Raw genomic sequence first — 12953 nt, forward strand, 5'->3', positions numbered from 1 at the left:
TGCAGTCTCTGGCTTCAGAGGAACACAAAGGGCAGATCTACATTAGCAAAGTAACTTAGATAAATAAACCCTTTATTATACAGCACCCCTAAATTTTTGATGCTCTTCCCCCCTCCACTACCTCAAGAAAAAACCCAAGAAAAATAAACACCTCTGCTGGGATTGACTCCAGGCTTGCTCTCTCTCTCCTCCCTCTCTCTCTCTCTCTCTCTCTCTCTCTCTCTCTCTCTCTCTCTCTCTCTCTCTCCTTACATTCCAGATGCTTGATTGTTTGATCCCCTGTCTTGAGAGCATGAGAAACCAAAATGACACTGGGTGGTGAGCAGTGAGCAGAGAACCAGAGCCCTCCCCACTAGAGTAGCACACTGTCTCACAAGCTTTAAGCTATTTTTTTATCTGACACTTCTAGACTCTTGGAATCATTTCAGGATCTCTCCTCCTCTTATTATGCTCCCCTGCACATTGATCTCTCCAAGCCAGGAACAAAGGGTCTACAAGGGCAGAAAGAATGTATGTACTCCCATCACCAACAACATCCCAACTGTTCCTTTCACACCACTAGACTGTCTACCTGTTTGCTTTATTCCAAGTGGCCAGAGAGACCTCAATTGAGAATCTCCACGAGGTTCCCAATTTTCTCTCTGACTGCATCTGATGCCTGGCTGACCCTTGGGAGGACCAAAGGAAGAAGGCTGGCTTGCGGATGATGGCATGAGCCTTTGAAGGCAGAGAAGACAAGGTCAGTCCCTCTAACCACTCTGATTATCATCATCACTTCTCTCTAGCTCCCTCTGCCCCCTTCCTCTCCCTCTCTCTCTCCAAGCCAGGCCACCCAGTATTGCCTTACTTTGTTTCTTTACTTGTTTCCTTAATTCAAGGTTAATTATATCTATTTATTTTTCTCTTCATTTCATTAGTTGAGGGTGCTTAGCCCTTGAGACCAGTACCTAGATCAGGCCTGCCTCCAGGTCATAGAGCTCTGCCTGTCTCCATCTTCTGTGTCATGTGATTAAAGACACACAGCACCACACTTTTTTCATTGTACATGTAGTTTAATTTCAAATTTTATGAGAAAGAGAGAGAGAGAGAGAGAGAGAGAGAGAGAGAGAGAGAGAGAGAGAGAGAGAATTGTAGGTTACAGTTCAATTCTTTAGTAACTGTGTGACCACAGGCCATGTTTAACTTTCTGTAAGATAAAGCACAATGGTACTGATTATATAACACTGCGGACTTCCACTAAGCAAGCTGATTTTCACAACTCCTCTCTGTCTTTTAAAAATTTGACTCGACGACAACACCAGGGCTCCAAAGACGTTTGTTTCTTTCATTTTCTTTCTCATTTTCTTCTTCTTGATGTTCTCTTTTTGTTAGAAGTCAGAGTCAAGGTAAAACAGGAAAAAAAATGACCCAAAGTGATTAATGTGTCACCCTCTGAGTTCTTTGTCCTTTCTTTTTTGTCTTTGCTGTTCTCTGTGCTTGCTATCCTCTAGATGATAGGGATGTAAATCCAATTTACATGTGGTGACTTGTAAGGAGGCTCTACTGATCTAGAGAGTTCCCTTGAAATAAAATGAGAATCAAAACAAGAACTTGTAATAAAATATATAGACAAAATACAATTTCTATTATTAACCCCCCCCAAAAAACAGCAACACTTTACTGACTAGACAAGTTCCTTTTCTCCACATCAATTATCTCCCCAATAGTTAGGTAGTGTGCAAGTCTGTCCTAGTTTGACTATCGAGGTTAAGAAAAGTGAACCATCATCAATACTAGTTAGTCTTACATATATTAAAGGACAATGAGTTGTAATATATTCACACTAAAATTATGACTGATTTCATGCTGAAAACTGTCCACTGGAAAGACATAGCTCAGAATTTAAGAGCACTGGCTGCTCTTCTATTCCCAGACCAACTGACACCCTTCTCATAGCCTCTGTGGCCACCAAGCTTTCTCAAATAGTTTGCAGACCAACAGACATGGCAACCCCCCTCACACATACAGGGAGATGTAGTTAGGTGTGTGTGGCAGGTATAGGTATTGAGGGTGAATTTAACTAGCTTGAAAAAATATATAACTGGAAAGTTCATTCTTTAATTTACTTAATTTTATTAAGTGTACAGTGCAAGAAGGAAAATGGGCTGCAACATATTTAGGGTACTACCTGTAGATCAAGAGGTAGGACCATCTTCTCTGAGATTGATCCATCCCTTGGGAAGAAGGACAGTCAGCCCAGATGTGCTGGTATGTATTCCTGGTTCTTTATCAAAAAGACTTTGACTCTGACCTTGCTTCTGATTCCCCAGTGCAGGTTATGAATCCAACACAGATAGAAAGCGAAACCACACCAAGGAAGCAAGCATGCAGGAAAAAACTAAGCAGAAAACATGTTATGTTGGACGCAACAAAGCAAGCTCATATTCACAAATCTGTGAGCCTAAGACTCATCCCTGGCTGGAAGGAGAGAACTGAGTGTAGCACACACACAGAGTTGGTCATCTCTGAGTCCATACTCGCCCAGCCCCGATGTTCACTTCACTAGGCCACAGGCTCTAACACCTCACTTTATTACAGATAATCATGGTGGCTCAAGCCTTTAATCTCAGCAATCAGTTCTCCACTTTCTGGGCCAGCATGATCTGTGGAGTGAAAAGAAACAGATGGAGAAAAAACTCAATATTTCTTTGTTAGAACAGTTATTATAAGTTTTAGGGAATATAATAGCTTGACATTCAAAGTCTCTGGTTCACTATCACCTTTCTCAAATGTCTAAGCCAATGCTTCCTAATGAGTTCTTCCTTCTCCATGACAGCCCCCCATCCCTGCGTGTTGTGTAGTGAATGTGTGTGTGTGTGTGTGTGTGTGTGTGTGTATGTGTCTATGTGTGTGTATGCTGGCACATGCACACAGGACTACCATCACTGGAGGATTAAATATAAACAAACAAGACAGGAAAGCTGGAGGAACGATAGAAATAGCCGAATATTTTCTTTTTTCTTTTCTTTTTTTTTAATTTTTTTTATTCGATATAATTTATTTACATTTCAAATGATTTCCACTTTTCTAGCCCCCCACTCCCCGAAAGTCCTGTAAGCCCCCTTCTCTTCCCCTGTCCTCCCACCCACCCCTTCCCACTTCCCCGTTCTGGTTTTGTCGAATACTGCTTCACTGAGTCTTTCCAGAACCAGGGGCCACTCCTCCTTTCTTCTTGTATCTCATTTGATGTGTGGATTATGTTTTGGGTATTCCAGTTTTCTAGGTTAATATCCACTTATTAGTGAGTGCATACCATGATTCACCTTTTGAGTCTGGGTTACCTCACTTAGTATGATGTTCTCTAGCTCCATCCATTTGCCTAAGAATTTCATGAATTCATTGTTTCTAATGGCTGAATAGTACTCCATTGTGTAGATATACCACATTTTTTGCATCCACTCTTCTGTTGAGGGATACCTGGGTTCTTTCCAGCATCTGGCAATTATAAATAGGGCTGCTATGAACATAGTAGAGCATGTATCCTTATTACATGGTGGGGAATCCTCTGGGTATATGCCCAGGAGTGGTATAGCAGGATCTTCTGGAAGTGAGGTGCCCAGTTTTCGGAGGAACCGCCAGATTGCTTTCCAGAGTGGTTGTACCAATTTGCAACCCCACCAGCAGTGGAGGAGTGTTCCTCTTTCTCCACACCCTCTCCAACACGTGCTGTCTCCTGAATTTTTAATCTTAGCCATTCTGACTGGTTTTCATAGGAAGAAAAAGGGAAAAAGAGAGCTGCCACTGCAGCAACATCTGCCACCATCATCTTCACCACCGCCACCAACAAAAGATACTTGTCAATCTCCTTTTGGTATAGTAATCAAAATTTAATCTTAGTCATTTCTGCAGGTGTTGGAGAGGGTGTGGAGAAAGAGGAACACTCCTCCACTGCTGGTGGGGTTGCAAATTGGTACAACCACTCTGGAAATCAGTCTGGCGGTTCCTCCGAAAACTGGGCTCCTTACTTCCAGAAGATCCTGCTATACCACTCCTGGGCATATACCCAGAAGACTCCCCACCATGTAATAAGGATACAAGTTCTACTATGTTCATAGCAGCCCTATTTGTAATTGCCAGATGCTGGAAAGAACCCAGGTATCCCTCAACAGAAGAGTGGATGCAAAAAATGTCGTATATCTACACAATGGAGTACTATTCAGCCATTAGAAACAATGAATTCATGAAATTCTTAGGCAAATGGATGGAGCTGGAGAATATCATACTAAGTGAGGTAACCCAGACTCAAAAGGTGAATCATGGTATGCACTCACTAATAAGTGGATATTAACCTAGAAAACTGGAATACCCAAAACATAATCCACACATCAAATGAGGTACAAGAAGAAAGGAAGAGTGGCCCCTGGTTCTGGAAAGACTCAGTGAAACAGTATTCAGCAAAACCAGAACGGGGAAGTGGGAAGGGGTGGGTGGGAGGACAGGGGAAGAGAAGGGGGCTTGCGGGACTTTCATGGAGTGGGGGGGCTAGAAAAGGGGAAATCATTTGAAATGTAAATAAATTATATCGAATAATAAAAAAATATCACAAAAAGAAAAGGATTTGAAAAAAAATAATCAAAATTTAAAATTGTGTGTGCTTGTGGGTGATCTATAGCACAACCCTCACGGGAGGATTAAATAAAATTAACCAAGAGATCCAAGGCTACATAATAAAAATGCTAAAACATAGATGATAGACAGACAGATAGATATATAAACAGAGACAGACAGAGATAGACAGATAAAGAAGAGAGGAAAAGGACAGAGCATAAGAAGGCTAACGACTCATAATGGCCCCTCGAAAACAAGGAAGGCTGGAGAGAGAGGTCAACCTCCTTATGTTTATTAAGGCAAAATCAAAAGAAAAAGTGAAATGAAACAAAACAAACCTAGCCGAATATTTTATTTTTCTTCAGATATTAAAAATCTTTTTAAAAAGCACACAATCATCCAAAAGGAAGAGAGAGAGAGACAGAGACAGAGAGACATAGTGAGAGAGAGATGAAAAGATCTATTTTTTTTTACCACTTTTTATTGTAATAAGAAAGTAATGACTTTAAAATTTAAAGCTGGCCTATCTTACTTTAACACTCATTAATACAATTTATTCTGTTGAGTAAGACAGGGATACGTGGTCAACACTACCATAATTTAATAAGGAATTTTAAAAAACCAAGAAAACTGCTTGAATTCATTATGGTTTTTATTATTAAAAAAGAAGGAACAAAATAAAGGTTAATGGTTGTATTTTCTAATTGTTAATAAATAATCATTAAATATTAAAAATCGGTCCACTTTTCTAAAAAAAAAATTGGTCCATCTTATTATTCACTGTTGTATCATGAGTACTGTACTAAAAACAAATTTTGGCTTTAATAAAAAGGACAACTTGTCAACTAGGAATCAAGGTGACATGGAGAACAGAATACCAACTTCACCATTGCCCTAATGCTAGAGACCAAGAGTGATATACACAAAAACCAGGCAACTAGCTGACAATCCTCTTAGGAAAAGAAAAGTTAAGGAAAATGGCCAACTTAAACCTCATTTAAATAAAGAAAAAAAAAGTCCAGATTTGACATCTGGTAGACCTGGGGTGGAGGAAATTATGATCCAGATGGGCAGAAATCTGGCCAACATAGTAACATACTGGGCTGGAGAGATGTCTCAAAGGTTAAGAGCACTGACTGTTCTTCTGAAGGTCCTGAGTTCAAATCCCAGGAACCACATGATGGCTCACAACCATCTGTAATGAGATCTGACACCCTCTTCTGGAGCATCTAAGGATAGCTACAGTGTACTTACATATAATAAATAAATGAGTGTTTTAAAAAAAATAAAATTAAATTAAATAAATAAATAAAAAACATAGCAAAATACAAGACAGAAGGAGGCAGGGATGGGGGTGGGGAGACTGATTGCCTCTCATTGCCCTTCCCCTACCCAACATGTACCATATTGTCATCACGCTTTGAGGGAATATAGAGAGTGGAGAAAGCGCCTGCTGCCAGAGATCTGCACATCCCATCTAGATGGACACCAAGCCTAGGAAGCTAAGGTTCCCACAATTCTCCAGTGCCCCAGGATGAAACACAGAGATAGGTTGCGGCACAAGAAACACGAGGACCAGGGCCTTCCATGAGCAGACTAGTACCTCTGCCCACAAGACACTGTGTTATTCCCAGCTTGAAGGAACTAGCTATCCATCCCTCCAGGACAAAGAGGAACCTCAAGCGAGGTGTGAGGGCTGGAGACCAGAGAGACATAGGTTTTATCCCTCACCTTCTCCCTTGCCTGCACCTCTGAAAGGATGCTCTTGGCTATGGTAGGATAGGAGTGATAAACGACACTCAGCTCCACCTACAACTTCCCTACCACCGCTAAACTTAAACATGCTTGTACAAGACCAGTGGATAGCAGAAGTGGCAGCCACAGGAAACAGTCCACATGGTTCCTCTGAAGGAGGAGCAGGGGAAGCAGTATTGGTAGCTAGAGAAGACCAGAAAGGGAGACCCCATTGCCACCTTGTACAAAGGTATGCTTAAGAAACTAACCATAAACAATGAAGCAAGGCCTAAACAAGTTAAGAAAGTTACCCCATGATCTACTGACAAAAATCACTAAATCTCAAAATATTCTGAAAACAGGTAACAGCTAATAAAAGCCTTAGAAAACTTGAAAAACTCATTATGTATATAAAGTATAAATGTGTGCCTACAATTATGCTTCCCAATACACTGTGTAAGCAGATGATTACAATCAAGAAAGACTAATTCCAGAAAAGAAATCCAGATGCCCAGACTCTGTTTTGCCTCATCTGGGTCTTTTATAAAATAATCCCAGTGTTTTATATCTGACAAAACAGGGAACCAAAGTAACTTGGATAAAACCCAACTCTAGATCCTTTCTACTGTGCTATATATCAGTCTTCTGGTAAATGCTTCTCTAAAAGAATGATTTTTTTTTAAAGATTTGTGGTTTTAACAATTTATTCCACAAGGAAACCAATGAGAAAGGATTCCCAATTTCTTTCAAATTGTAATGCAAGGTAATAAAAACACATAAAAGTCTTATGATGTGAAGAGACTAGTTTTCTAAGACAGCTATGAAAATATTCCTTCTAAACAACAAGTTCACTCAAATGAGGCATTTAGATTCTGGTTCCAAAAGAGGTTGTGTCCTTTCTTAAATCAGGGTTTCCCTACTCTGTAGCCTTCCCTTGAAAATACTGTTCTCCTGGTGCTATCTCCCAAAGGCTGGGATTAGGTACCACCGTGTCTACCTTTAAATTCTTAAAAATACTGAAGAACACAAACTTCAGAGTCTTCACTGTGACATAAGCCAAATGGCTAATAACTTATTTAGTTAATACGAAAACAATTCACACCATGCTTTACAATCCCAATCTAAATTTAGACACAGTAGATTGGGTTTCAGGAAAACACCATCATCCAATTCCAGAAAACATAACTATGCACTGGTCATCTGCTCAGATTTAGATTTTGTTGTGATTCAAGTTGTCACTTGTAGAAGTTTGGACCTAGGTCTTCTTCCCAGCCCCATGCTCCCAGAAATAAAACTCAGACTCAAAATATGTATACTTACAAATATCTTGGCCTTATAGCTAGTCTTCTCTGACTAGGCCATAGTGCATTATAACCCACTTACTCAAATCTACTTTCTGACACATGACTACTTACCTGGGCTCAGGTACCATGTGTCAGTCTCGTCACATTTTCCCAGGCAAATATCTCATCCCTGGCTCTATCCCAGAATTCTTTCTGCCTTCTGAATGTCTCATCTTGTATTCTACACTTTCCTATAGGCCATAGTTTTCTTTTAGTACAATACACAAGATATTCTCTCTACAGTCACTAGCATCATTAAAACCTTCAAATTCAAATTCTTAATTATTCTAATTCTACTTGTACTTCTAAGGTACCAACACCACCAGCAATATCCAGAAGCCACCCAGAGGTTACTATGGCTTTTAAACACTCATGTGTACCTGCTTCTCCTTTCAGGATTTTATTTTGATAATACTGCCACTCCAGTTGGATGTTAGCACCACGAAGAAAAGGTGACCTTCCTGTGCCATGGTTGCTGACAGAGCCACTGTTTTTCCTGTGAGAAAAAAAAAATTGAATTGTTTCTCTAAGTACAAAAGGATGTTAAGGTCATGTAATGGAATTTTTTCATGCAATTTTAATTATATAATATTTGTTCTTTAATCATTTATGCATTAAATCTTAAAAAGCATCACCATATAACATCACCTAATGTTTTTTAAGACAAGGTCTTCTGAAATTCTCTATGTAGACCACGCTGGCCAGGAACTCACTGATGTTCACCTGCTAGGATTAAAAGCATGCACCACGCATGGCTCCAGCAATGTTTCTGTAAACCGACTCAATCTAAAATCAGCAGAGTCAGTTTTCCATGGCTTTTCATTTCTTACAATGAAAAGCAGACAACTCAGATCCCAGGCTCAAATTGTAGGAATAGACAACAAAACAAAAACTATAAACAGACTTTTACAATTCAGATATAAATACGTTTATCCTCCCATTTTATTTTATTTTTTTTAATTTTATAGCAATAGAAACAAACTGGAGATTCATGCACAGCAATGAAAATCTGATGTTTAACATATAACCAAATGTGAATTTCAGACCCCCCAGATTTTGCTTTGGTTAAGAACATTACTTTAATGTATCATTTCCTTTTATATATAAAATTACAAGACAACAATAATGTTATAAAACTGATGTGCAAGTAAAACACCACAGGCTTAGAGGGCAGGAGACTCAGAACAAAGAAACACATAACACAGAAAGTCTTCTTGCCTCTCCATATAAACTAGAAAAAAGAACAATTTACTAGAAGGTAAGTTGTCCCAAGGCTAAAACTAATTCTTTCAAATTCAAAATAATACTTTTCAGAGCTAAGTCACAACTACCTAGGACAAAAATAAAGCCTTGTGGGGAATCTAGAATTTTCTAGATTTTAAACATAAGAGAAAAACTGACCTTAAAAAGAAAACACTATTGTAGCTATCTTGTCAAGAAAGAACTAAGGAAAAGTCCTAAATAAATGTTTCAATACTAGTAAGTAGTACACACATAAACCTAAAATTTCATTTAAAAAAAAAAGCAGACTGCCCAGATTACTCACCTCTAGAGTATAAAATTATCAAAACCCAAAGATTAGTATGTTTACCTACATTCATAGAGGAGAGTTACTTCAACAGAAGAACAGAAAGTCTGAAGACACAGGATAATAGAAATTTTCCCTTAACAAACAATAAAAAGATATGAAAAATATCCAGAAAATATCTTCATCTATTTGAGATAATACAGTCTTCAATTTAAGATACTCTTCTCTGTATATTTCAGCTTACACCAAGCAGTAGTTTTCTAATTTTCCTACACTTGTGAATATAGGCTCCAGCCAATTTGAACAAAGGAATAGATTTGACTAAGAAAAATCCAAATACTTTCCAAAGAATACATTGTTATCAATTCACACACACACACACACACACACACACACACACACACACACATTGATATGTATCAACTTTCTTAAAACAAACAAGAATACAGACCTTTGAGATCTGTTATATTTCTTATAGCCCCTGAGACAAAGAAGCAATCAATATCAACATGCCTTACAGAGCTCTGCTGTCTGGGCCAGCTCAATTTGCCTAAAAGGAAAAAAGAACATTCAAACCCAAACTAATACTTATCATTTAAAACAGATTAGAAATCACATTCAAGAAGAATGGTATCATAACATAATATAGAATATACTATGGACTGTATACCACCTTAATAGATGAATTTCAGTTTCTCTAGTTATCTGATAGAATTTTAAATCACTTCTAACAACACCATGGTATTCTTTCTTATTCTATTTTCTAATTGTCTTCTTTTAAAATTTAATTTTACAAGATAAATTTGATTATTTGTAACAATTTTGGTATGTGTAGTTTCACATACTTACCTTTAATAAGCTCCATTCTGCACAACTCTACAAACTTTATTTAATGAAACAACAATAACAATGGCTACTGCCTCCCAGTGTTCTTGATAAGTATTAAAACAAAGAGGTTTACAGGGGGATAGATTAATTCTCACAGCACTATGGAAAACATTACTACTACCCCCACTTTTATAGACTAGTAATTTAAGTCCCACAGCTGATGAATGCCCAAATTGCAATTTAACTCCAGTCTGCTTGATTTCCAACTTTTTAGGCTATCATACTACTCTTCTAATTAGACATATTTCAAAAAGTCCACAGAAAAAAACAAAAATCTACATACAAAGGGAATTTTTCTTTCACCATTAGATGTTACTAGTTCTGAAGCACGTTTATTGCATTTATGGAGCTGAAAGTTAATATTATCTCGTAAGGACAATTACTGACATAGAAAAACCAGAGATTGTTTATAAGGATTATTATAATCCAACTATTAGGATAATATTACTTTATAATAATTTTATTACAAATACCCCTCATGGTGTTCCAAAATATAATAGTACAGGTCCTAAATCTAAGAATCTAAACTCTAAGAACTTTCTAAGCTTATAAGACGTTCTGATTTCAAAGAATATGCTTGCGTATCAGCTTTAAACAACAAAACAAAACAAAATAAAAAACTTACTCCCGAACAACTGAGCCACTTCACATACTAACTGTGAGGCGATTGTCTAGTCCCACTAGGTGCAAGGCACTAAAACTTTCTCCCTGCTGCTTTTAAGCAGATGTATGCTGGGCATCACTGATTCCTGTCGTTCCTCTTGCAGAGAGGAAATAGGCAAGAAAGGCAAACACCCATGCATGCTCCTGTCGCAGAAAGTGGCAGAGCAAGGACTCAGATCCAGGCTACACTAAATCAAACTCTTGCCATTCTCTATGTAAATTTCACTAATCACGATCTTTCTTTTGTAGAACAAGGTATCAAACTCAGGGCCTTGAATATGTAAGGCAAACAACAATCACAATTCTACTGTTCAAAGTACTATGAAACAGAAGGTAAACAACCTAAAAAATGTTAAATATTTAAGGGGTACAGAAGATTTAAATAAAATGCCTATCACATGGTTTCTTACAACATATAAATTTAAAAATTTACTCCCATTCATTGACCTATCTCATAATAGTATTCTAAAGCTTTCAAGATCAAGTGACCTTTGGTTTAAAAAAACCAAGAAACAAATAACAGATGGCATTATTATGAAATATTCCAAACTACTGGCTAAAAGCCTATTTAGATATACAAACAAATAACATAAGAGCAACAAACATTCACATAGAAAGACCCTGCAACTTTCTAAAACCCCATTAGCATCTCCCTCTTTATGCCTCCCTTTCCACAGTTATAAAGATTACTATCATATAATCTTGAACCTTACTTTTTGCCCACAAAAAAAAAAAAAAGAGAGACCAAAACCTTTGTCAAAATAACTGAACTAGAATCTAGTTTAAGTAACAACTATCACAAAACAGCTTCCTGTTGGATTGGGATGACAAGTGTTAGCCACACACACAAATGAGACAATCTACATAGATGTTAAAACAATCTCCCTAAGTTTACCACATAGTTACAACAGTTCTATTTCAATGTTAATTTTTAAGAGTGCATTATTGAAACAGCCTTCTAGAAAATCTCAATTACCCTTACCAATCAGCATCATTCTCACAGGAGATTAGGAATGGAATATAAAATGTCACGTTTATACAGCTCATAAATTCAGCTGTTTATAAAGTCCCCATGAAGAAGGAAAGCTTGGAATCCCAGTGCATACAGCACTGAAATGACCTGACATTTTGAGGTAGCCACAGTTAAGTTTAATGGGAAACATAGTAGCAAAGTTTTCAGTTATAGTTACTGTAACTTATATAACCTAACATTCCTAGAGGATTTTTATATTAAGAAGTTTGGAATCATTAGAATACCAGTAAGAACATCAGAATGAAAGCATCAAATAGAACTGTTTTGAAGAAAACAATTTTAGTACCTACCTGTGTCAGGTACAAGGGAAGACCAGCCTGTTTTTATTTTGTTCCAAATCAGAGGAAGCTTGCCTGTTAAGATAAAGGATTGAGCAGGAAGTGAAGATCCACTTAAATATATTTAAAGTGCAAATTTACTAGGTATCACCAAACACCCAGAAGTCAACAAAATGATGTATTTAAAAAAAAACAAGCCAGGTGCAGGACTTAAACCACAGCACTCAGAGACTGAGGGCAGGCAGATCTCTGCGAGTTCGAGGGTAACCTGGTCTACAAAGTGAGTTCCAGGACAGTCAGGGCTATACAGAAAACCCTGACTCAAAACCAAAACAAAATTCTGACAGTTAGCTTTAGTGTTGAACCATTATGACTCTAGATATCAATAGTAGCATATCTGACAAACAAATATGCATGTATTACTGGCAAGAAAATACACTGTTAACAAAACATGTCTATGCTGCTACAGCAGACTAGACAAAGGCATATTTGGAAAACAGCTGTGTAAGAAATATAGTAAAACACACATTTAAATAACTAACACTATTTGGATTTGTATTAAAGAGTCAGACCACACAAGCAGACCATCATGTACTTAGGTGATGCCATGTGAACCTTCTCTCTATTTTAATTGGTCAATCAAAGGTTAGAGTCTATGATTGGGTAGTGGAGGGGAAAGGTGGGATTGGAGGTTCAAAAGGGGGAGCAGGTAGAGGAAGAAAAAGAGAGAAGGAAGAGGAGAGGAGGAAGCCACTATGGACCACATGGATGGGAGAAAGCACAAATCTTAGTGATTGGGAAGTAAGTATTTTGCCAATGAAGACATATGACTTATAATTAAAATATTTGGATTATGTGTCATTTATATGGGCTATAAGGGTTGGAAATTTTAGCAACAA

The 12953-nt window shown here is 37.7% G+C and overlaps 1 protein-coding gene across 3 annotated transcripts in view; it reads right to left on the reverse strand.

Annotated features, from left to right (window-relative positions):
- Positions 1-1062: 1062 nt before the first annotated feature.
- LOC127680455 (DNA repair protein REV1-like) overlaps positions 1063-12953 on the reverse strand; it is a 33822-nt gene continuing 21931 nt past the window's right edge. Inside the window, exons 2-6 of one of the 3 annotated variants that reach the window (XR_007976948.1) lie at positions 12067-12129; positions 9644-9742; positions 8045-8160; positions 2168-2642; positions 1063-1559 (exon numbers count right to left, since the gene is read on the reverse strand). Coding sequence is in view for 1 of the 3 variants with exons in the window: in XM_052175904.1 (XP_052031864.1) it covers positions 8057-8160; positions 9644-9742; positions 12067-12129 (266 nt within the window). In the remaining 2 variants the exon portion in view is untranslated. Of the gene's footprint in view, positions 1560-2167; positions 2643-8044; positions 8161-9643; positions 9743-12066; positions 12244-12953 lie in introns of those variants that run through there. The other 2 variants (XR_007976947.1, XM_052175904.1) reach the window with 2 other exon arrangements.

Source organism: Apodemus sylvaticus, chromosome 3 (genome assembly GCF_947179515.1).
Source record: "Apodemus sylvaticus chromosome 3, mApoSyl1.1, whole genome shotgun sequence".
Classification (NCBI taxonomy): Eukaryota; Metazoa; Chordata; class Mammalia; order Rodentia; family Muridae; genus Apodemus; species Apodemus sylvaticus.